The sequence below is a fragment of the Lates calcarifer genome, linkage group LG15 (genome assembly GCF_001640805.2).
Source record: "Lates calcarifer isolate ASB-BC8 linkage group LG15, TLL_Latcal_v3, whole genome shotgun sequence".
Lineage (NCBI taxonomy): Eukaryota > Metazoa > Chordata > Actinopteri > Centropomidae > Lates > Lates calcarifer.
In genome coordinates, this window is record NC_066847.1 from 18002342 (window position 1) to 18026513 (window position 24172).

At 42.3% G+C, this 24172-nt stretch overlaps 1 protein-coding gene across 1 annotated transcript in view; it reads right to left on the minus strand.

Moving 5' to 3' along the window:
* Positions 1-5445, minus strand: part of LOC108876246 (uncharacterized) — a 31275-nt gene extending 25830 nt beyond the window's left edge. The window contains exons 1-2 of the mRNA XM_051075773.1: positions 4914-5445; positions 1148-1540 (exon numbers count right to left, since the gene is read on the minus strand). Coding sequence (XP_050931730.1) covers positions 1148-1540; positions 4914-5439 — 919 coding nt within the window. The 5' untranslated portion in view covers positions 5440-5445. The remainder of the gene's footprint in view (positions 1-1147; positions 1541-4913) is intronic.
* Between the last annotated feature and the right edge of the window lie 18727 nt (positions 5446-24172).

Sequence of the window (24172 nt, forward strand, 5' to 3'; positions counted from 1 at the left end):
CCTTTAGTCTCTTTCTTTGTTGAATCTGAGGCTTTTGTCCCCCAATCAAGCTTTGAGCTGGTTCTTGAAGTGGCAACGCGTTACATGGCATCAACATGTTGCGATGGAGGATTCTGCCCCTCCCTGTGCCACGTTCAGGTTTCACCTCATAGACTGGGCTGTCTTTCCCCTTTTGTGAAACCACAATGTGTATTTGGTCCTCCCAGTATGAGCGCAATTTTCCTGGTCCCCCACGCTCTGACATGTTCCGAAAAAGGACCCTGTCACCTGGGGAAAGTACTGAACTTCGTCTCTTTTGGTCATAATACATTTTTCCTCTTGCTGTAGTCTTTTTGATGGTTTTGGACGCAATGTCATATGCTTCTTTCATTTGCTGCTGCCATTTTTGAGCATATTCCTGGTGTGAATTACATCCTTCCTCCTCATTTATTCCAAAGAGCAGATCAATTGGCAAACGGGGATTTCTACCAAAAAGCAAATAGAAAGGAGAATATCCTGTTGCCTCATTGGTTGTGCAGTTGTAAGCATGTACAACTTTACTCACATAGTCACTTCCCTTGTGGATGATAAGGAGTCGTCTTCGAGTTGTTCATTCCAGTGTATTTCTGCAGTCGTCTGAATAACTGGTTCTCAAATTCTTTACCTTGATCATGATGTATTTTAGCAGGGAAGCCGAATTTAAGAGAAAAATCATTAAAGATTTTTTCTGCTGCTGTTTTGCCTGATTTGTTACGGGTTGGGTAGGTTTGGGCAAACTTAGTGAAGTTGTCGATAATCACTAAAATATACTCATACCCTCCCCTGCTTTTTTCAAGGTGAAGATAGTCTATAGAGACAATTTCAAACGGTGCTGTTGCAGGTACATGACACATAGGGGCCCTGGTGAAATATCACCCTTGGGTGATAAAAAACTCAATGTCTTTTTGCATACCAGGCCAATAAAACCTCTGTCTAGCCAGGTGTACTACACGTTCAACCCCCAGGTGTCCCATTTCACAATGAAGGTACTTATACACAACTGCTTTGTACTTTTCTGGAAGCACAATTTGAGTACAAGTTGCTGTTTTGCGCTTCAACAGACCCTCTTCAGAAACATACAGTCTTTTCCATTCATGTAAGAGTTGCTTGGTTTTATTTGTTTCCATACCCGTGATCCTTCTGTCTGGCTTTACTCCAGATGCTTTCAGTTGGAGTACATGGGATATAGCAGGATCTTGAGACTGTGCTTGTAGTAACTCTTGCTGTGTTACTTTTATGTCTGGCTGGTTGTCTGCAGCGAAGTCCTGAACATGTGGGCTGCAGGTAATGGCTGAAATCCAGTCCATTTCATGTTGTTTTTGTGTTTCGACTGAGCTGAATATCGCACTTAACACTTCAGGAGAGCACTGCTCTGTACACTGGCTCATGTATGAGTCCATACTTACAGGTGTGCGGGACAGGAAATCTGCGTCCGTATTTATTTTTCCTGGACGGTACTTCAGTGTGATGTTGAAGTCGGCAAGCTCAGACACCCAGCGATGTCCGGTCGCATTCAGTTTAGCTGTGCTCAAAACATAAGTAACAGGATTGTTATCACTGTAGACTGTTACAGAGGGGGCATAAAACAAATAGTCTCTGAACCTGTCTGTAACAGCCCATTTGAGCACAAAAAACTCAAGTTTCCCTGAGTGTAAGCGGTAGTTTTTTTCTGCTGGTGTCAATGTTCGTGAGCCGTACCCAATAACTCTGAGTATGCCTTCCTGCCTCTGATACAAGACTGCTCCCAGCCCTTTTTCTGAAGCATCAATATGAAGAACAAAGGGATCTTCAAACCTTGGATACGCCATTACAGGTGGGTTAGTCAGGACATCGACTAGATAGTTCAAAGCTTTCTGGTGACTATCATTCCACACTATTTTCTGATGTGGGGGGAGCTGTCCCACACCTGCTGACCGAAAGGTGGGCTTCGATTCGGGACTTGGGGTTACATCTGTTGAGAGAAGGTCATATAAACACTTTGCATGGCGAGAAAAGTCCTGTACATAGCTTCGATAATACCCCAGGAAACCCAGAAGTTTACGCAGCTCTTTAATGTTTGTAGGGGGTGTATTCTTCAGTGCATGCACAGGCGCTATTTCTCCATTGTCCATCCTGTAGCCTTCAGCTGAGATTACTCTGCCAACATAACGTACTTCATTTTTGAACAGGTCACATTTGTCTGGCCTCAGCTTGATTCCCCAAGCTTGCTGTCGTTTGAGGACAGCTCTCACATCCTCAACGTGCTGTGTGAATGTTTTACTGTAGACTAAGACATCGTCCAAGTATGGAATGCATATTTTGTCTCTGAGACCTTCCAGGCTCTCTTCCATACTACGCTGAAAAGTGGAGGGTGCATTTGTGAGACCAAATGGAATTCTGTTCCATTCGTATAGCCCCCATGGGGTGGTGAAAGCAGTGAATTTCTTTGAGTCCTCACAGATACTCCCTTAATGAAAAGCTTTGCCTTGGTCAAGTACACTGAACCAAGCGTTTCCACCAAGACCATCAAGTATCTCCTGTATGCGTGGTATGGGGTGCCTATCTGGGATTGTCTTTTTGTTAAGCCCCCTGTAGTCAATACAAAGTCTTAGACTACCATCTCTCTTTCTCACACAAACCACTGCTGCTGCATATGGGGAGGTGGATTTGCGGATGAAGCCTTTGTTTAACAAGTCCTGAATGTGGTTCTTAACCTCATCATACAATGGACGAGGTATGGCATTGTAGGTTTTGGCAACTGGGACCTCATCAGTTAGCTTAATGTCCATTTTCAGGTTTTTAATGTAGCCTACCTCATCTCTGTGTCTGGCAAATGCTCTCGATTCCTCCCTGAGCATTTGTTTGACCACAACTTGTTGTTCGCTGGTCAGGTGGTCCACATTGACAGGTGGATCAAACAGTTTCTCTTGGGGATCACCTTGAGGCAGTTTTGTGGTGGAGCATGGTGGAGTCTGAGAATTTTCAACAACTACAGAATTAACCTAGTGTTCCCCTGGGTACACTGGGTAACAGTCTGTGATTCTCTGTATGCTCCCTACCACAGTTTTGCTTGGCAGCGTGATGTCATGTTGTGTGGTATTTCTCACATAAATGTGCACTTTACGTGAGGAGCAGGAAATACTTATCAGCTGACAGGTGATTTTGAGTCCTTCATCCAATGACAGGTTCTCCTCAGGTTCAAAGAGCATTTCAGTTTTCACTTTCAGGCCTGTTTTGACAGGACAGGTAATGCACTTCATTTGTCCTCCTGGAACTACAACAGACGTACGTCCTGTTCTGACAAGGTAAGTAGCATTCTCATTTGTAGCTCCCTGAATGAGATTTAGCAATGCTTCGGCTTTTCCTGATCCCAGTCTTAATGAATTCCTAAGTAATGCAACTCTTTCACTGGGTTGGACCTGATCCTCTCTATTTATTAACATCTCCTCAATGGCATTAAAACCTATTATAGGCCTCTGCACAATGTCCCTGCTCACTAGTATTGGAACTAGTATTTCACCAGACTTTGCCTCTTTAGCTTTTGGATCACACAGACTGAAACTGACTGGGACCCAGCCCTGAAAAGGAATCTCTGAGCCGTTGGCAGCCCTTAAGTCCAGCAGTTCATCATCACTTAGCAAGTCACTGATGGGACGGATTTCTATGTCAGGTAAGTTTTGGGACTTCCATGTCTCACTCATGATGGACACTTGTGCGCCTGTGTCCCACAGGGCTTGAGTCTTAACACTGTTCATTTTACACAAGACAAGACATTTTTTTCCTACCAGCTGTGCCACTTGTTTGCGTTTTGTACAAGGGATGTGCGAGTGAGAAGGCTGGCCGCCTTTACGTTTCACATTTGACTTTGAAGGTGCTGAGGGGTGATAGGTGGATGTCTTTTTTTTTTCCCCCTCTACTGTGCACAAGTTTACAGTCTTTGGGTCATTTTGGGACTTCAGCTTTGAGGTCATGGCACGTCCCTCCGTCACAACCTCTGCTAGTTTCCCAACAGTTTCTGCCTGCCTCCTACTCTGCACCCTCTTGCCCAATGTGTGTCACTGCCGCACTTGAAACAATGATTGCAGTCCTTTTTGTCCTGCTGACATGCTACACATCGTCTCTTTGGCCTCTTGAAAGCAGTAGGTGGAGCTTTTGTTTGGTCGTCATCAACAGTCTTTTTTTCACGCTGGACAGTTTGTACAAGGGATGCTACTTGACCTGTTAGTTCCCTGATTGCTGTATTACTCTCCTCCATTTTTGTAAATAAAGGGTTCTCTTTAATCGGTTTGGTGGGCTTAGCTGCAACTGTGATCTCTAGTTGATCATTTTCATCATCATCTCTCTCTACCGTGCTCAGACTTGCTCTATGAGTGACTTTATTTGGGCCTTTAATCTTTTGAGCTCTCTCATTTTCATTGTACTGAGCGATTTGCATTTTCTGCAGAAGCAGCTCATCACTACTGTTCTCAACCTGTAGATACATCCTCATTTCAGCTCTTATGTTATCATTTGACAAGCCTGTCATGATAGACTGAGAACATTGGCTATGAACTAGCTCTCGGTTATATCTTAAGCCTGACTGGGCACGCTCAGATGCGAACAAGACCTTTTGACGCAGATCAAGTACTCGAACCAGAAAATCAAGTGCAGTTTCACCAGGTCCCTGTGCAGCTTTTGACAGTTGTTGGTACAGTACAGTTGCATCCTTTTCTGCATAGTGGGCTCTTAGTATTTGTCTAAGAGTAGCTAAGGTGAGATCTGTTTTTCCCTCTAAATAGCTCCTCAATTTCAAGCCGGATTTACAGCACGTATCACAGCCTCCATAATTTCTTCTCCTGGATAGCCTTTCCTTAAACCACTTTCAATCTGGTGTTCAAGGCTGCTAAAACTCAAAGTGTCTTTTGCCGTCGACTCACCAACATGTCCATTTATCCTGAAGTCTTTTCTAAATCCATTTGAAGGCCAGCAGTTGTTGCTGATGGAGTTTCTGCCTCTGTTTTGAGCCCCCTCGTCCTGCGTCACCTCGTGGGTCACCGGTGTCTCTGGTGGTGGCAGAACCCGTGTGCAGTCTCCGTGTTGTCGCCCCGACACAGGCTGAGCCGAACGAACCGTCTCCTCCTCCGCCTCCTCGGCCGCAGGTGAAGAGAAGAGTGGCGCCGCTCCCGCGTCGTCGGTCTCCGCTGGGTGCTCCCGCAGGGCCTCGAGTGTGTCGTTTAGCTCCAAAAGCACAGACATGCCTTCGTCTTCCCTCTCCAGAAACTCTTCACGTTCACAAAACTTTACAGTGTGCTTAACGAGTGCGCGGCGAGTTTTATTCTTAATGTCCTCCGAGTCTTTTCCCGCAATTTTACAGTACTCACACACTCGGTGCAGCTCTTTCACAGTCAGTCCAAACAGTTTAGCCTCTATTTCCAAAAGGAACTCTTCTCGGTGCTCCGACATTTTGCTTATAACGTTGCTGACTAAACTTCAACTGTAGCTAACGTTAGCTCACGCAGTTGGTGCTACTCTCACACCTGTCCGACATTACTGTTTTTTCCCGGAGTTGAAAAAGTCCTCTGCTGTGAAGTAACATTCGTCGTTATCTCGGTGGAACCTCCAAATTGTTACACCACTCAGGCTGCGACGGTATTGGTGTAGAGAAAACGTTCACTTTTATTCTTCTCCAGAAGGACTAATGGCAACATATAGCAAACTGTCGAAACTCGGTCGGGCACACACACACACCCTCTCTGGGCGCTCACTCACAACTCCAAGAAGAGAAAAAAAGAAAACTTATCCCCCTTCTTCTAGGCTGGCAGCAATTCACCACAGATTGTTTTTCCCTGCCCCCTACTGGCGGGTGTAATTACACTCACTTTGACAGCAACTAAAAATGCCTGTATATTCTTAAGTGACATCTTAAATGAATAAAACTAATAACACTCAGGTGCTACACATGCGGTAACAGGGGGAGCCAGAACAGCAGCGCCCCTTCAAACGAAGTGGCGGAGGACGCGACTAGGCTCGGCTCTCACTGGCGCCGCCTCACACGCCGAACCATCCACAGCTGCAGCCGAACAACACTGCAGCATAAAATAGACAAACAATCAGTAGGGGGCAAGACAAGTTAAAAGAAAAGGAGATAGCAGACAACACTGACTCACCACGCGGAGACACCCACGCCAAAGCGGGCTTCCAGCGGGCGAACCCAACCCCACGGCACCAGCAGTCTGCCACACTGCATGAGGAGAAAATATCACCAAGGCGCATATGGCACATTAAGCAAAAAGGGGGAAACAGGTGCGCATTACCTGTGTGCTGACGAGGAACCGTGCACCTCAACAGCAAGCACGGCTACAGACGCTTGCGCCGCCACCAACCTTGACTCTGCCACGCCAGGCCACAGCCACCACGGGGACGGGCGGAACCGGAACAAAGAGTGGAAGACGGCGCGCAAGGCGCACACTATATATGTGGGCGCGGTCAGTGCACCAGAAAACTAGTGCAGCGCCCTACTGTGGAGGGTGGAGTAAACAGTGCTCCGGCTACACATAGACTAGTTTTTCTGCATCCATTTGAGACAGGGTGTGCCTGAATTTGGCAATATTACATAGGTGAAAAAAGGCAGTTCTTGAAGTTTGCTTTATGTGGGAGTTAAAGGACTATTTGGATCAAAGATAAGCTGGAGGTTAGGGCAATGCCATCTGGAGCTATACTAGATGACTAAAAACTATATCACTCACAGTTTTAGTCATGAATCTACAGAATTTAATGCATTTGTTCCCTATCTATGACAAATTAATCTTAACTGAAAGGTCTATTTATGGGTTATTCCTGAGTCAATGATAACACAAGCACAAACAAAAACACACATTGATAAAGGCCTGTTGACATTTTAAACATGTTTGCATGACAACCACTATAACCATTACCACTTTTATATTAACTGTACATCACCAGAACTGATATGGATCAAAAACAAATTTTGGTGCTCACCTTTCATCCATCTTGAAATTTAGTTTTCTTTACAATGAGCATTACAGCCTCAAAGAGCAGTTACCCTCTGTAGACTCAGTCTTGCTTTTGGTATAAAAAAAAAACAAAAAAACACTTATAACCACATACAATCAGAGTTGGTACATACAATCAGAGTTGGTAGCTTCACTAGAGTTTTTTCTTATCTTCCAGAGAGTGAATGGTTGCTTATTATATACATCAAACCTCTAGTTGAAGTCCTCAGTAGTAAAGTGCTGGAGGACATTAATCAAGAGTAACAAGCTGCCTCTCATATCTGCTTTGAGTAGAGAATGAGGCTGGCAGCTCCCTCTACCTGAATGTCTGTCATTGTGAGTCTTCTGAAGCCCTGATCCCCCACACATGCACACATGCTCTCACACATACTCTCTCTCTCTCTCTCTCTCTCTCTCTCTCTCACACACACACACACACAAACATGCACACACACATACACACCCACTTACTTTAGTTGGGGATTTTACTTGCATTAATTTCCTGAAACCTGATAGCTTAATTTTCTTTGCATGACACATTAACATCAGCACACTGCTACAGTTAATGGATTCACCTGACCGCAAATGGTGATCCACTAGCATTTACAGTATCCAGTGCTTTCATAGCCACCAGTGCTACAAGTATTGACCTGCTACCTGCCTGTATGTCTGACTATGGCCCTGAGTCTACATTCTCCCAGTGGAACCCACCAAGAAATGTTTGACTAACCAGCAACCAAACTGTATTGGTTATGGTTGGTATTAAAAATAAATATACTGTGGAATTTTACATTTTATCTGTTGATTTAATTGTTCAGATACATTTTGAGTACATTTTATCTCCCTTCATTATGGTCAACTATCTTGTACTAATTGCAATACAATTGAAAGAGCAGACCAACTAGTTAATTTCTAGAGCTTTACGCCAACTCAGTCCCCACATGACCTTCATTAGTATTCTACCACAGGAGCTGTTGTGATTGTACTCATTAGTGTTTTTTTATTTGTTTATCTTGTCTTGTCTTTTGTCCTGTTTTTTCATGGCTTAATTTCTTTCTTCATGGATAAGGAATGGCCACACTGTTGAGTTATGTATGTTACTGTAATGTTTTTTGTTGTTAAATCTAGTTTTCTCCATGAGTCTTTGTTATGTTAGGTTGGTTTGCAATAGTAAAAAATCCCCTTGAGCAATGACTATATGGAAAATAGTAGCAGTTGTTACAATTTTCTGTAGATATTCAAATATGAATATTCAAATTCAAATATTCAAAAGCCTTCAGCATGAACAGCTCCACCAAAATAAAAAGGTCTGAGAAAGGAATTGTAACATAACCAACTCTTTTACTGTGTGGAAAACCTTTTATACCATGACGGCAGTGGCAATTCTTATTAAGTTCTTCATTGAAATGTGAGTTTGTTTGGCTATTCTGTAAACAGATTCTTCAGTTGCTCCTCTGTTGTATTTTGAACAAAATAGTTGTTCAGTGCATATTTCCTGTAATGTGTAAACCTGATCATTTGGTGTTAGTCAAGTCAAGTCCGTTCATGTAGCGCCAGTTCACAACAGAAGTTATCTCAAGGCACTGACCATACTCTTAATCTTTAATTAAAAAAAAATAAAACTTACAGAGAGCAACCCAACAGTTCCCACCATGAGCAAGCAGTGGCAGTGGCACAGTGGCAAGGAAAAACTTCCTTTTAAGAGGCAGAAACCTCAAGCAGAACCAGACTCAGAGTGGGCTACCTCAATTGGTAAGACCCCCCCCCCATCTTAACCCAACCATGTAACAACATCTGTTGAGTTGGATTGTGGGAGCAGCAGGAGACTCTACAGTTCTGGAGGCTGAAAAACCTGCAGTAAGTGACAGGAGAAGAAGAGAGAGACGAAAAGCACAAAACTACAGGAGACAGTGATGAAGAGAGGGGACAGAGAGAGAGGCACACAGCCTAGACGCTAACACATATAGATATAGTGATGGTTTTAAGACCGTTTACAGTCATCTCATCGGCCGGACAACATGGACAGTATTTTCTTAAGTACTAAGCTTAACTAATGCATTGAGACTGACCCGACCCACTGAAGGTAGAGTGGTAATCAGTGAAGCCTGAAATAAGAAACAGAATAAAGCGCTAACAAAGTAGGCATAAAGATGGGTTTTTAGTTTGGACTTAAAGGCCTCAACTGAGTCTGTCTGTCTAATATCAATGGGGAGGTTATTCCAGAGGAAGGGGGCCCAATAGGAAAAGGCGTGCTGAGTTCTTTTTAATCTTAGGGACAGATAGCAGCCCTGCACTCTGAGAATGCAGAGCAAGGAATATAAGGATTAAGAGGATCAAACAGGTATGGGGGAGGCATGCTTACTGTGGTAAGCATGTGTTACCACAGTGTTACTATTGTGTTACCACAGTAAGCATGGAAATCAACAAATCCAACAAAGGATTACAACTTTACCAATGTGAATTCTTTTCAGAATCATTCAGAAAAATGCTCAAGTGCTAACATCATGGCACTGGTGATATCCATGGTGTTACGGCCCTAGTGTGTTTTCCTTTTTTTGTGGTGTTGCTTTCTCTCTCCTCTCTCCAGATGATCAACCCTCCTCTATAATCCATCCCTAATCAGTGGTGGAAGCAGGAGAGGGGAGAGAGGAATGCCAGTCTGAGCCAGTGGGCCACTGTGTGCCGGTTGTGTTGGTCGATTATCCGCATGGGCTGTGTGAGCTGTCTCAACAGCATGGTCGTACTTCTTTTGGTGGAAAGGAGGGTGTGTGACTGTTAAACTTACCCATGTTTTTCTGGATTGTTTTTTGTAGATCCTGGTTTAACCTGGTTCCTCTGTTGTTTAGTTTTCTGTTTGAAAACCAGCTTCTTTTGTTTGTTAATAGAAAAAATAAAACTCCTTTTGGTTGCATATTGGTTGCATGTTGTTTGCTCTCTTCCCCAGTTTCATATTGTATATTTAAAATCACTGTGGTCCAGCATCCTTGCAGACCTGCTGTGAGGTGATGGCGGTGAGCTCTACAGAGCCATAAGAATAGGCTGTAAAGAACATTTCCCCCAAAATGTCATTAAGTATTACTTTAGCCTTCACTTTTCTGACAAATACCTGGGGCCTATTCATCCTTCTCCATTTAAGTGAAGGCTGCATGCAGGGGAGGAATTCAAAGAAAAGGGAGTGGAGGCAAGGGGAAGGCTTGGATGGAAAGAGCCTTTGCCCTGCTTACCTTTGATCTGACAGGTTGTTAACAAGGGGAATACACCTACTCCTGTATGCTGGATATTTCTTTTTGTCAGCTTCTTTGCCTTCACTTTCTTTACCTCTCTCCTATTGTGTCCATCATCAACAGGAAATGCCTTCATTTCCCATAACTCCTTAGGAGTCCTGCTCAAATTAATGGGCTGTTGACTTGTCTTTGACTTTGAATATCTTTTTAAAGATAGATGACATTTATATAGACAAATAAGAATATAGCTCCTCCTTCATATATATTAATGATATATAGATATATATATATACATTATTCCACATTATCAGATTTGTTGTTTTAGCAATGCTATAATGACCATATATAATTATTTCTCAGTCTCTTTATTAGAACACAGCTTCTATAGGCTAAAGTGGCAAGTATTTAGTGTAACCTCCCCTTACACTTGAGCAATAGCAGGAACCTGGCTCTCTTAAATCCTATGGAATGGAACCCTAATTAATGTCATTGCTAACACCTGTGCAAACCTGTGTAAACTGTAAAACATTTTTTATTTAAAACAATTTTTAATTAATTTGTTTAAAAATTGAAACTTATCAACTGCAACCATTTCCCCTTCTCTCTCTCGTCACAAGGAAAGTAGGACAATGACAACTGTATTCCCATATAGGTCCAGATGGCTGCAGCATCCTGGCAGCTGCGCTTGGACTCTGAGATTGAACAGAATCCCGCCTTTTCATGTTTGGTGTAGAACATGGCTGTATGAAGTGTGCTTTTTGGGAGGTTTTGCCCATAGTGACAGAACTGTACTTCTGAGCTGAATTGACATTTTGGTCTGTCATTTTCATGACAGACCTCTGAAAAATCAACACACAATAACTGCGGTTTCATCACAATCTGATATTGCGTTCCTGTAATCCCTTGATTACCCATACCCCATGGATATGGGGTATGGGTATCCACCCCATACCCCAGCAGACATGCTGGGGTATGGGGTGGATATTAGGTGAGCGACACGCTATGGTTCCTCCTGAAATTAGGGAGATAGATACAAGCCTGCTCGGGAGTATTTGAGAGAGAGGAGAGAGTTTTAAGAGAGAGCATTGCAAAAACTGAATGTGAAATAGCAACAATATGTTCTCAAACTGAAAGAACATGCTCTTGAATAAAGATAGGAAAGTAACTCCATACACCACACCCCCAGCACATACACACACAGACAAACAGACAAAGGGGAGGAGAGACACAGAGGAAGACAAGAGGGAGAGACAAGGAAAACACTAGGGAAAATGATAGTCACTGAAAGGGCCGTGGCAATCTGTCCCTTGTTCTGCCATACATTTGGTAATCTGATCTTGGCCGTTCAGTATTATCTGAATTATTTCTCTGGTAAATTACCTGCATTTGTCTAATGTTATTCTGTGCTCCAGACCTCACTTGTGACTGTGCTGCTGCTTTGCCTCTTCACTCTACCTGTCTGTCAGCAGCTTCCTCTGCCATTCATCTGTAAACCTCTGGCAGTCTCCACCATTTCCCCCTTCATCGCCACACACCTGCCAGCCGCTAGCCAGTCTCCACTGGCTACCCCTCCATCTCCAGCCTGTCATATTCCCAGCCTCCAGTGTCCCTCAACATTACTCTAACACTTCTCCATTAAAACCCATTACCTTATCTTTTTTACTCTGGTCTCTGTGTCTGCTTGTTGGATCCAAAAAACAATAGTATTCCAAAAAGTAACAAACAGCTGGTAACTGTAGGAAACTTTACTCAAGTGAGAGGAGATGTTTGGGACTAATTTCTCCTGTGAATTAATGCACATATGGTGCTCTGCTAAGTATTTACATTAGTTTATTAATCAGACTGACATCGGCTATGTCTGTATGTATTTACTTGCATGTCGTAGCATGTTCCTCAAAAATCTTCTAAGCGGTTTAGGTAAGATTTCATCTTGTCTAGGGAGTCTACATCAAATCTGCAGACTCCGTACTCATTTTACAGTTATTGTGTGTTCATGATATTGAAGAAACATATCAACTAGTGACACAGCAGGGATTTTTGGACAACAATGGAGCTCTTTTGTGTAGAAGGCCTGACCTGTGCCTCTATGACGTTCTTGCTGATATCGGTGTGAATTTTTTCCTCAAGTGTCCCAGCCATGTAAGATCAAAGAAGAACTGAGAGCTCAGGATTCCCTCCCTGTGCAACTCAGCTGTCCCCTGAAGGCAAGAGGGTTTGTCTTTATTGCCTCCCTATAGGACAAGAAACATCCAGATGAGTGTCCTAATCAGAACATGGACTCCCTGGCTCAATGATCCCTGTCAGGGGAAATAATTACTCTGCTGTCATCTTAATTAAAACTTGGCCTGGTAATTAAGAGTCATTGTTTACCTTGCAGTGGCACCATTGATATGCATGTCATCACTCACTATTTCTGGCTTTCATTGTCAGTCCTCTGCTTCAGGCAACGAGCCTGTCATTCTTATTTTATTTATACTCTTTTACTGTCAGAAAGGCACTGTGGGCTTGAGGGGAACCTCCAATGACACCCAATTATCCCATATTTGCTGATTGTCCCTGAACAGACACTTTGATGTGTGGAACACCTTCCCAGGAGGAGTGCAGAGGGAAAGAAAGGCAAATAGGGGTCAGGGATGGTGCAGATGAAAAGATGGACAAAGGGAGGGGCTCTGCAGAAAGGTTAAGTGGAGGGAGAGAAAATAGGGTGGGCAGCATACTGGTGCAGTGGTTAGCACTCTCGCCTCATAGCAAGAAGGTTCTGGGTTGGAATCCCTGTTCACCTACTTCAGTGTTGTTCTCCCTGTGTGGGTTCTCTGGTACTCTGGCTTCCTCCCACAGTCCAAAGACATGCAGGTTAGGTTATCTGGTGAAAGTGTGTGTGAATGGTTGTTGGTCTCTATATGTCAGCCCAGTGACAGACTGGTGATCTGTCCAGGGTATACCCCACGTCTTGCCCAATGTCAGCTGGGATTGGCAGTCCTTAAGGATAAGCAGTAAAGATGGATGGAGACCTGCTGGAGAAACCAGTATAGTCACTCTGGTGCAATCTCAGTGACACACTGTAAAGAAACAGATTCCTCATTTTAGCTGCTTTTGTATGTTTTATGGGGTCTGGAGAGAAAGCATTGAACTGCTTTGAAATGAATAATTATATTTTCATGTGGCTATAAAAGCCAGCATTTTAACCGAGTGGTGCTGTTATCACTCACTGAGACCATAAACTTTAGTGTCAGAGTAAATTGTTAAACATTACTGCTAGAGGCCTTCAAGGGGCAAAATTTTGTTCCTAGACACAAAAACCAGAGCCTAGCCTGAGGTCAATGAATATGTCATACATTCTTACAATCTTCCAGTGGCAGTGTATAATTTGTTTTACTGACTTGTTTAAGACCAACCCTGTCTTGTAGAAATTACATTTATATACAAATACTTTTTTCAGGAAACATCCCAGCGGGATTAGTTTTTATAGAAACATGACACAGGATGTTAGTTAATTGATGCATCAGGCAAGTCACAAAAATGTTGATACGTACCTGTAAAATGTTCACTGATGATGTATTTTATTTATATTTCTGCCAAAATATCTGATTTTGCAACATAGTGTCTGCTTGTATTGACTGCAGTATTATTAAACTTTGTTTATTTTTAGTCAGTGGGAGCATGTGGTTAAGGAGAGACCATGGTCTGGTTGAACACAGAAAAGCAGCAGTGTCTTTAGACATTATGTCCATGTGATTTTTAGATGATAAGAGACATATCATGAGTGAAATAAGCAATGAACCCCATAGCTGAGTATTTCCACTTTAGACAGTCTCAAAAATATGGATTCAGACAACCTGGGTTTCACACATCACATGCCATCAATCCCACCAAATAAAAGATGCTAATTACACTACACTCATTCTGATATGTTGTTAGTTGCTGATTTTGGTGAACAGATTTCTGTCTCTTCAACAAAGACACAAAGAGTCTGACAGTAGATTCTAATAGCTACCTGACTACCAGCTCTATGTCCTCCTGCCCTAGCGACAGCAGTAGTCAGTCTACTGCATCTTTGCCCACTTGCTCCTATGTTGCATTTTTAAATGTGCAGAGAGAGAGGTTTCTAGCTTAATTTGAGGGTGTATTTTGTATCTCATTTATTTTGTTTTGATATTACTTTCTTTTTTTCCATTCAGTGATGTAACTAAATTTCACAACAAGAAATATTCTGTCATGATTCAGTTGGAGTGACCCCAGTGCAGACACAGAGACAGAGAGACAGAGAGAATGGTGGTGTTACCTTGTTACCAGTAACAAAATCCACAACTATGTGTGACCAAGGGCGGTGGGGTGCTGGCAGCGGGTGTAACAGGCCAGCAGTTGCTGATGAAGCGGTGGAAAAGTTAGCAAAGCACTGGAGCTGTTTGCAGCACTCAGGGACAGGCCACTCCACCACTGCTTGGACCTTTGCTGGATCTGACCTGATTTGATCCTTTTGAATAATGAAACAGAGAAAAGTGACCGTCTGGGCATGGAACTCTTTCTCGGCCTTGACGTATAGGCTGTTCTCCCTGAGTCTCTGCAGCACCAGTCTTACATGCTCTTAGTGTTCTTTAAGGTTTCTGGAGAAAATGAGAATGTCATCTGAATAGACAAAAGCAAATTGATTGAGCATATCCCAGAGGACATCATTAACCAGGGCCTGGAAAATGGCGGGAGTGAAGGGCATAACTGACTATTCAAAATGGCCCAGAGGTGTGTTGAAAGCATTCATCTCCCTCTCTGATACGGACAATGTGGTATAGGTTTCTCAGATTGAGGTTTGAGAAGACTGTGGCCTGGTGAAGGGTGTGAAAAGCTGAATCCAAGAGAGGGAGTGGATATTTATTTCTTACAGTTAGGGATGCACCGATACCGATACCAGTATTGGGTATCGGGTCCGATACCCTGTTCCTGTACTCATACTCGTAAAAGTGTTCCGATACCACAGCCCAATACCACTTTGCGGCAGCGTGACATTCACTTGGGCGGTCAGGTGCTAAGTGAGAGCACGGAGGAGCAATGTCACTCGGTGTGAGGGTATTTCAAAGTGGATGATGGTGACTAAAGTAAAGCAGACTGCAAATTATGATCCGATAAAACATCTAAAAACCCAACACAACGCCGAGTTCAAAGCGTTTGCTAATAATGGCAAACAGCAACAACCAACTTTGCAGCAAACTCTGGAGAAGAGGGAGAAGATGTTAAGAGACAACCTGCGCGCATGAAAATAACAGAGGCTCTGACCCAGTACATTGGTTGTTAATATGGGATTTAGACGTCTTCTCAGTGTACTGGAGCCGAGGTATGAGATCCCTAGCTGACACCACATCACTGACACAGTGTTGCCAAAGCTACATGTGCCAAAGAGGCACATCCGCAGCCTCTTGCAAGACATTTTGGCCCTCAGCTTCACCACTGATATTTGGACGAGCAGCGTTAGCCCAGTGTCCCTCATCAGTTTAACTGCACAGCAGATTGACAAGGATTTTACTCCGTGAAGAGTCGTCCTGCATGCAAAACAGTTTAGGGGTTCGCACACCAGCCAAGCCATCACAGGTGTGTTTGATGACATGCTTCACATGGAGGGTCCCTAAAAGTTCTGTTCATGTTGTGCTACGTGATAATGCGAAAAACATATTCAAAGCCATGAGTGACGCTGGACTCCCGAGCCTGCCGTGTGTCGCACACACCCTCCAGCTGGCTGTTAATGAGGGGCTTTTAGCACAGAGGAGCGTGGCTGATGCTGTGGCAGAAAAATAGTTGGACATTTTAAATATTCTGCCTTAGCCTACTCCTGCCTTGAAGATATTCTGTTTGTTAAAAAAAGATGCAGTTGAATGCTAAAATGTCAATAACAGTACTTTAACAGTACTTCTATTTGAGCAAAATGTGTGGCAATGCCATATATAATGGAATGTTCAAATGTCAGTCACAGCAATTTCTTACAGCCAGAGAATGAAACAATATCCGATGAAAATAAAACATGTTTTCAAATAAATGTATGAAGTGTAATGGCATTAATAAGTACTCGTATCGGTACTCTGTATCAGCAAGTATTCAGATCCAAGTATCGGTATCATATCGGTTTGAAAAAAAGTGGTATCGGAGCATCCCTACTTACAGTTATAGAGTTCAAACCTCTGTAGTCAATGCAGGGACGCAGCATGCCATCTTTCTTTCCCACAAAGAAGAAGCCTGAATAAGAAGGATGAATAATCGCAGCAGCCATGAAGAAATGAAAAGCAGGTTTGCCTCCACGACCACGACCTATGCCCCCGCCTCTGTAAACAGAAAACACACAGACACACAGGGAGGAGACACACAGAACAGGGAAACACAAGGAAAACGCAGGTGGCCACAGCCAAATTATGACATATTCCTTCCATTCTCTTTTATCACTTCTTCTTTTCATTTCATGTGGCCATTCAAGCTCTAAGCTCCCTACCTTGCCAGGAGCTTGGTTGAGCTTAATATCAATTGTTCAGAGCCATCTCAAAATTACTAGTGTATTTTGTTTCAGTGAACATTATCTATATATTTCTATATATCTTTTAAATACAACTTTGGACCCTGATTTTGAATATAGCCAACTTTTGAGCACCTTTGAGCAAACGTGCTTAAGCAATATTAACCAAGAGGGTGTGCTTTAATGTTATTTGAGCACGACAGTGATGCGGTCAAGCATTTATTTACTCACACAGATGTAGCTTCTGCAACTGCAAACTTTTACATGAATTTTAAGTTGTAGCGCCGTGTCACAGCTGATGGAGAAAGCCAAGGCGCTTTGCTCAAATGACATTAAAGGACAGCCTCGAGTGTAATCTTGCGATTATACAACTATTACCAACAAAGTAAAATGTGTATGGCGGAGTAATATTTTTAGTGATTAGTAAGGTGTGCTGTCATGCTGATTTGAGCACGTTCTAAATGTCTTGTTGACCAATCAGATTGCTTGGTCGGAACTACTTGTTGTACAATAAACATTAATGGAGAGATAAAGTACATACATTTGTAATGTCAAGTTTTCTCCTCATTGGGCATGTTCAATACCAATCTAAAAATTACAGTAGCGGAGAGCAGTGTGAAAAAATCATCAAGATTATTGTGCAGCAGACAAGGCCTGTTAAGAAATACAGTGAACATCTGCTGCTGTTTAATGCAGACTGGTTGCAGTTTCCATCTTGTTTTCTTCATCATTTGAGGATCCATCCATTAGCTATACCACTTATCTTTGAAGGGTCACTGGAGGATTGGAGCCAATACATTTGAGGATCTCCTCACCAATTTCAGTTAGCTCAGCCAACAACCACCTGCTGTTGATAAGCAGACAGCTTATCAAGATGATGAGTGACTAGTGTTTGAGCAGACACTTGACCAACTGTGACAGGAGGGCAGGACTAACAATTCCTGCTTTTGAGAAAAAACAGAATAGTTTCCAAACTCAGTTGACAATGTCAGTACTTCCCCCAAGGCTGTGAATAACCTGAGGTGTGGGCAGCTGAAGGTCAGTGGTTCGATTCCCAGCTCCTCCAGTCTGTGTGGCAAAGTATCCTTGGGCAAGGTACTGAACTCCAAATTGCCCGTTATGTATCATCGATGAATGAATGTGTGTATGAACGGGTGCACCTGCACCCATAGCATGCAACGCTTTGAGTGGCTGATATAGAAAAGTGCTGATTGCTGCACTTTAACCTTGTCACTTTGTTTACTTCTGTGCCTTTCTATATTAAATTTTTTATTTTTATTTTTCTATTTTTCCTATTTTGGTCACCCCTGTTTCTTGCTGCTGTAATGTGAATTTCCCACAAGTGGGATAAATAAAGTCTATCTAATCTATCTAATCTAATCTAAAAGTGCAATCCATTTACCATGTACATGTTCAGCCAATCAAAATCTTAGCAAACCATTTACTTATTTATTTAATATTAATTTGCATAGGCACAAATATGAACCTATGCCCCATACTACAACAGTTATAGCCTAAGCCAATTTTCAATGCCCATCCTGAGATGGGCCTTTAAAATGCACAAAAGAAACATATAGACACAGCACAAAACATAAACAATTCACAAACGGTGATAAAAAAAAAAAATCTTAAAACCACTAACACAAGATCATGATCATGACAAGACTACATGATTGATCCCTCTTTGAAAACTCTTTCAAACTGAGTCCAAAATTATTCCAGTTATGATCCATTTTGAGCACTATGGGCACCTTGTGTTTTTGAGCCAAAAAAAACCTGAGAGGAACAACAAGCTCACTGAGCACCTTAGGAGCATTTATAGGTGAGTTTACTTTAAAATATGTATTTGATTTATACTGTTGGTTATCTGGCACGGAGTGCTGCTCAGTCTCGGAGTGCTACCCAACAAACTAATTTCAGAATTAAAAAAAAAAAAAAAAGATTCAGACACTTTGAACTTTCTGGCTAGCTATCTCTACAGACTACAGCTCATATTTATCTTCCAGAACCTGCAGCATTCAGCTGTAAGTGAAAAAGATCTAATAAACCCACTGTAGACTCCTCAACACCAAACAGCAGACAGACACAGTTAGAGACTGGTGAGCATAGTGGAGACCAAACCAGAGTTAAAAGGAGAATGAACATTGGACTGAAATTCATCAAACAAAAATTTATGCTAATCTTTCATCTATGTAAATTTGTAAATAGGGGACTGTTTGCCAACATGTTAGCCATATTAATTTTATGGGCATTATGGGTAATAATTGCACTGTGTTAAGATTCACAAATGGAAAAGGAGCCAAAATGCAGAACTTGGAATGATAAAGAAGGGTTTATTGAGGAAAAACAGAAGCACTTGACAAAGGAGCAGGCAGACAGGCTTCCAACAATAGGTGGACTCAACTGAGAGTCAAAAACTAAGGATGCAGCTGAAGGAGCATGCAGGCTTCCAACTATAAGGTGGACTCAGCCGTGAGTCAAAACTTCAAAGAACAGATCTCCAGGGCGTGGCAGGCGAGCAAAGGTGAGGTACTGGTATCTAGGTTAGGAGGAGAGACAAAGTTAGCCAGTTAAAGGAGAGGGTTTCAAAAGCTAGGAGTCAAGCACTAGAATACCAAGCAGGCAAACGGACGATCTGACGAAGACTGAAGTGAAGGACCTGGGTATAAATGCAGCAGGAGTCAGGTGAGGTAATGAACCACACTGAAGTCAGGAGTGCTTGATTGAGTGGAGGGAAACTCAGGTAGGAGGATATAACCAGATAGCCACGCCCTGGAAAACAAACACAGACAGGGAGAGACAAACAGGAGACACAGGGAAGGGAAACACACTGACACAAGAGGGGAGAGAGGCATACTGCCAAATCCTAACACACTGGTCTTTCATTCAGTTGATAAGCTATTTTGTACTACATAATCACAACTTTATAAGATCCTGGAGGAACTATATGTAGTTAGTCCAATTGATATAACAGCTTTTGTATATGTTGATGGGAACAGCCAGTTGAAATTAAAAAAAAGGAAACTAGGCTTTCAGACTCAATGACAGAGGTAGATATTAGGTGTCCAGTAATGGGAACAAATGTGAGATAAATGTGGCAATAGCTCTTGGAGCACTGAATAAATCTGGTGGTTTGATCGGGGGACTGTAGGCCTGTGAGGGAGTAAGCGAGTGTTCATGAGTTTGAGTTTTCCTATGGTTGGCTCGGTAACAAGGCCACGGGAGCCCCGAAGGGACCAATTTCTGTCTGTTCTCTGGGCCATGTCATGTCTTTGTGTTTAGTTGAAGAGGATGAGGAGGAAGAGGAAAAGGAGGTGAGATTAGAGTAACTGGCGCACATGTCAACACCCAGACACCAGACACTATTTTATATCTGCCACAGTTCCACAAAGATCACTGTTGTTTTCCTTACTCCTGTGAGACATTTGTTACGTTTTAGCTGAACAGAAAAGAAGAGCCTCCCCAGAGGACGATGAGTTTCAGGAAAATAACAGCAAATATTGCTATAATATTGTCCAGCTCCCATCAAGTGGATTGCTCCACTTTCAATATAACCTCACTAAAAACTTGCTGTTTTTCTGCCCTTTGGACAGAATTGCACATTATATCCAACCTTCACCTGGACAGAGGTGCAATAGACTTCTGTAAAGTTCTCATCACACCGAGAGGGTAAATGTAACCCAGGCATCCATTGGTAAAGTCATAATCTGATGGGGGCTTCTTTGGTTTGTGGCCTTCTTCTTTCCCCACCAACTTTCATTCAGCTTACTGTTAGTATGATGAGTTGGTACTTATCTTGGCAGTGTGTAAATTTGTCATGAAGTTGACTTTGCTGACCTTTAAAAACATTCCCATCTTAATATATTCATTATATCTGCCAAGATGGGAATGCTGATGGATACTTTACAGGACAGCATCCTGCAGAGAGCTCATCTACAACTATGATGTAAAGATAATATATGTAACTGAAAACTGCATGTGGCTGAAAATGTGTGTACAGCATGTGTGTATTTTAACCGTAAGGCTGGTGTTATTTTATCTTCTCTATTAATTTTAGCAATGGCTTGAAGACACTAAAAGTAGCACTGAATTTATCCGCCAACAAGTATTGTTTGTGTAGTCACAGCCTAATGTAGGTAATGCATCTCGCCTGTAGAACCTGACTTTAAAAAAACCCACAAGAGGCTGACACCACCTGAAATAGGTGATACTAAAACTGTGGTGATGCAGTGACCATGTTGTAATAGTTTGGGTGTAGGGCAACAAGAGAGAGGATACAAATGCAAATTTGACAGGGCTCAGACCAATGTTAGCCCAGTATGGATACTCCTGTCTCTGAATGTTATCAACGATTGTACATTGTGAATGGTTGCATTGTATTCATTTGAATGGAATTGAATCAGGCTCAACCTTTGGTGCAACAGAACAAGACATCATCTGACAAAACATCATAAAATCAAATACATGCAAATGCGCAGTTCTAGTAGATTACATGATTTCTCACATGAGCACTGTGTTTCTGCTGCTTACCTTGTAATCATCATGATAATTTTCCAGTGTTGTGATAAGCCTTTAAATGTATTAATCTGATGCTCAAATTGGACTTCCTACGTCATATTTAATTGTCTCACTGCTACATGAAACTCATTCCCACCAACACAGCTCAATATAACGTTTTTTGGCTGAATGCTCGCTAAGGCAGAAAGTAGGCCACAGCCTACTTACAGGTTAGAAACACATGCAACAGGCAACAAACAAGCTTACAGGTCAGATAACAGGCAGGAATGACAACAGAAAAGCTACACTGATGATCTAACAGAGAATTATGGCTCAGAGTGTAGGCAATATCAGCCATTATTAGCCATCTTGCACATAAAGACACAGGAAGTATGACAAAATGTATGGGGTCAAAAAGCTCTGAGACTGCACAAAAAGCAAAGACCTTGGATATTGTGGGCTCTCCCATTGCAAAAGCAGCTCAGTGGTCTCTGAGTCTCAATTCTCATCACTGGTGATGATCCTCAATGTGAAGGATTCATGCAAAACAGGTCCAATTGTTGCATGTAAAAAGGGTTGTGTTTTTGTAGTGTTTTTTTTTTTTTTCATTGTGTTGTAAATTGTGGATTAAATGTCAGCCTCACTGGACTTCATTGCTTGCTTTTCAAACAGGACAATAGGTGGTGCATGGCACCTCTGAGGGACCTAAAAATCCCATAGAAGCAGCACTACTGAAGGGGATGTCAAGGGGAAAGGAAGATGTCAAGTTAGTAACATGTATTTATGAAATACGAATCCGCACTGACAGAGAAAGACAGAGAAACTCAGTGTGCCATGCGAAGTCCCCAGCAGTTTATAGCAGCATAACTAAGGCATGGTTCGAGCAAGCCTGAGCCAACCCTAACTATAAGCTTTATCAAAAGGGAAAGTTTTTGGTCTGTTCTTAAAAGTACAGATGGTGTCTGCCTCCCAGACCTAAAATGACAGAAGGTTCCATAGTAGAGGAGCCTGACAGCTGAAGGCTCTATATTCTACACCTGTAGAATATATAACATCCTGAAGAAAGCAGTCACAAAACAATTATGCAACTTTCTACAGGACAATTGTTTATTTGAGGAGTTTCAGTCAGGATGTAGATTGCATCATAGCACAGAGACAGCACTTGTGAAAGTTACTAATGACCTCCTAATCGCATCAGACAACGGGCTTGTCTCTGTACTTGTTTTGTTAGATCTTAGTGCTGCCTACGATACGATTGACAATCACATCCTTTTACAGAGACTGGAGCATGTTATTGGCATTAAAGGAACTGCACTAAACTGGTTTAAGTCCTATCTATCTGATAGGCTTCAGTTTGTACATTTTCACAACAACTCCTCAATGTACACAAAAGTCAGACATGGAGTTCCACATGGGTCAGTGCTTGGACCAAATTTGTTCACCTTGTATGTGCTTCCCTTGGGCAACATTATCTTGGATCACTCCATAAACTTCCATTGTTACGCAGATAATACACAACTATAGTTGTAAATGAAGCCTAATGAAACTAGTCAGTTTCATTACAACCAAACTTCAGGCATGCCTTAGGGACATTAAGACTTTGATGACCAGAAATTTTCTACTACTGAACTCTGAACACCTCAGAAATACATTTTCTAATGACGTTATGGCAATGTCATCGCCCTGGACCCCAGCTCCACTGTAAAGAATCTTGGAGTTATCTTTGATCAGGATATGCCCTTTAGCTCCCACATAAAACAAACTTCTAGGACTGCCTTCTTTCACTTGCATAATATCGCCAAAATCAGACACTTTCTGTCTCAAAAGGATGAGATGATGAAAAACTAGTCCATGCATTTATTACTTCCATGCTGGGCTATTGTAATTCATGCCCCAACAAGTCTCTAAAGACTCTGCAGCTGATTCAAAATGCTGCAGCACGATTACTGACAGGAACTAGAAAAAGAGACCATATTTCTCCTGTGTTAGCTTCTCTACATTGGCTCCCAGTCAAATCCAGAATAGAATTTAAAATCCTCCTCCTCACCTACAAAGCCCTTAATGGTCAGGCTCCATCCTATCTTAAAGTGCTTATAATTCCCCACAATTATAAGCGGGTTTTCCCCTGCCCAATCTGACCAGTGATGACATGTATAGCTGCATGTCTTCACCACCTGGCTGTCGAGGTGGTGTCCAGAAAACAATGTGGGCTTTGTAGATAATTGGAAGAGCTTTTGGGGGAGACCTGGTCTGGTTAGGAGAGACGGCATTCATCCCACTTTTGATGGAGCATCTCTCATATCTAGAAATCTGAGTTTATTAGGAAGCCAAAGCCCTGACAATCCAGAATTCAGGCCAGGAGACAGAGCTGCAGTCTTACACGCTTCTCTGTGCCTCATTTAGAGCAGTCACCCCTCCATTACTCCATAGAGACTGTGTCTGCCCCCCGACCATTTAAATTAACTAAATCGAAGGTCAACAAAAGAGGACTTAGTCACAATAATCTAATAAAAATCAACACAGCCACCACAAATCACAAATGTGCAAAATAAAATAATTAAATGCGGATTACTCAATATCAGATCTCTCTCATTCAAAGCTGTACTAGTTAATGATTTGATATCAGATCACCATCTTGATCTATTCTGTCTGACTGAAACCTGGCTGTGTCAGGATGAGTATGTAAGCCTGAATGAATCCACACCCCAGTCATATTAATACTCACATTCCCCGAGACACCAGCCGTGGAGGTGGAGTCACAGCCATTTTCAATTCCACTTTACAAATTAACCCTAAACCTAAACTCAATTATAATTCATTTGAAAGCCTTGTTCTTAGTTTGTCCCACCCAAGGTGGAAAACATTACAGCCAATTCTATTTATTGTAATATACCATATATACATATTGCTGGATTATGTATTATCAGCAAAAAACATCCTGACTAGAAATATTTCCGATAACGCAGTACATA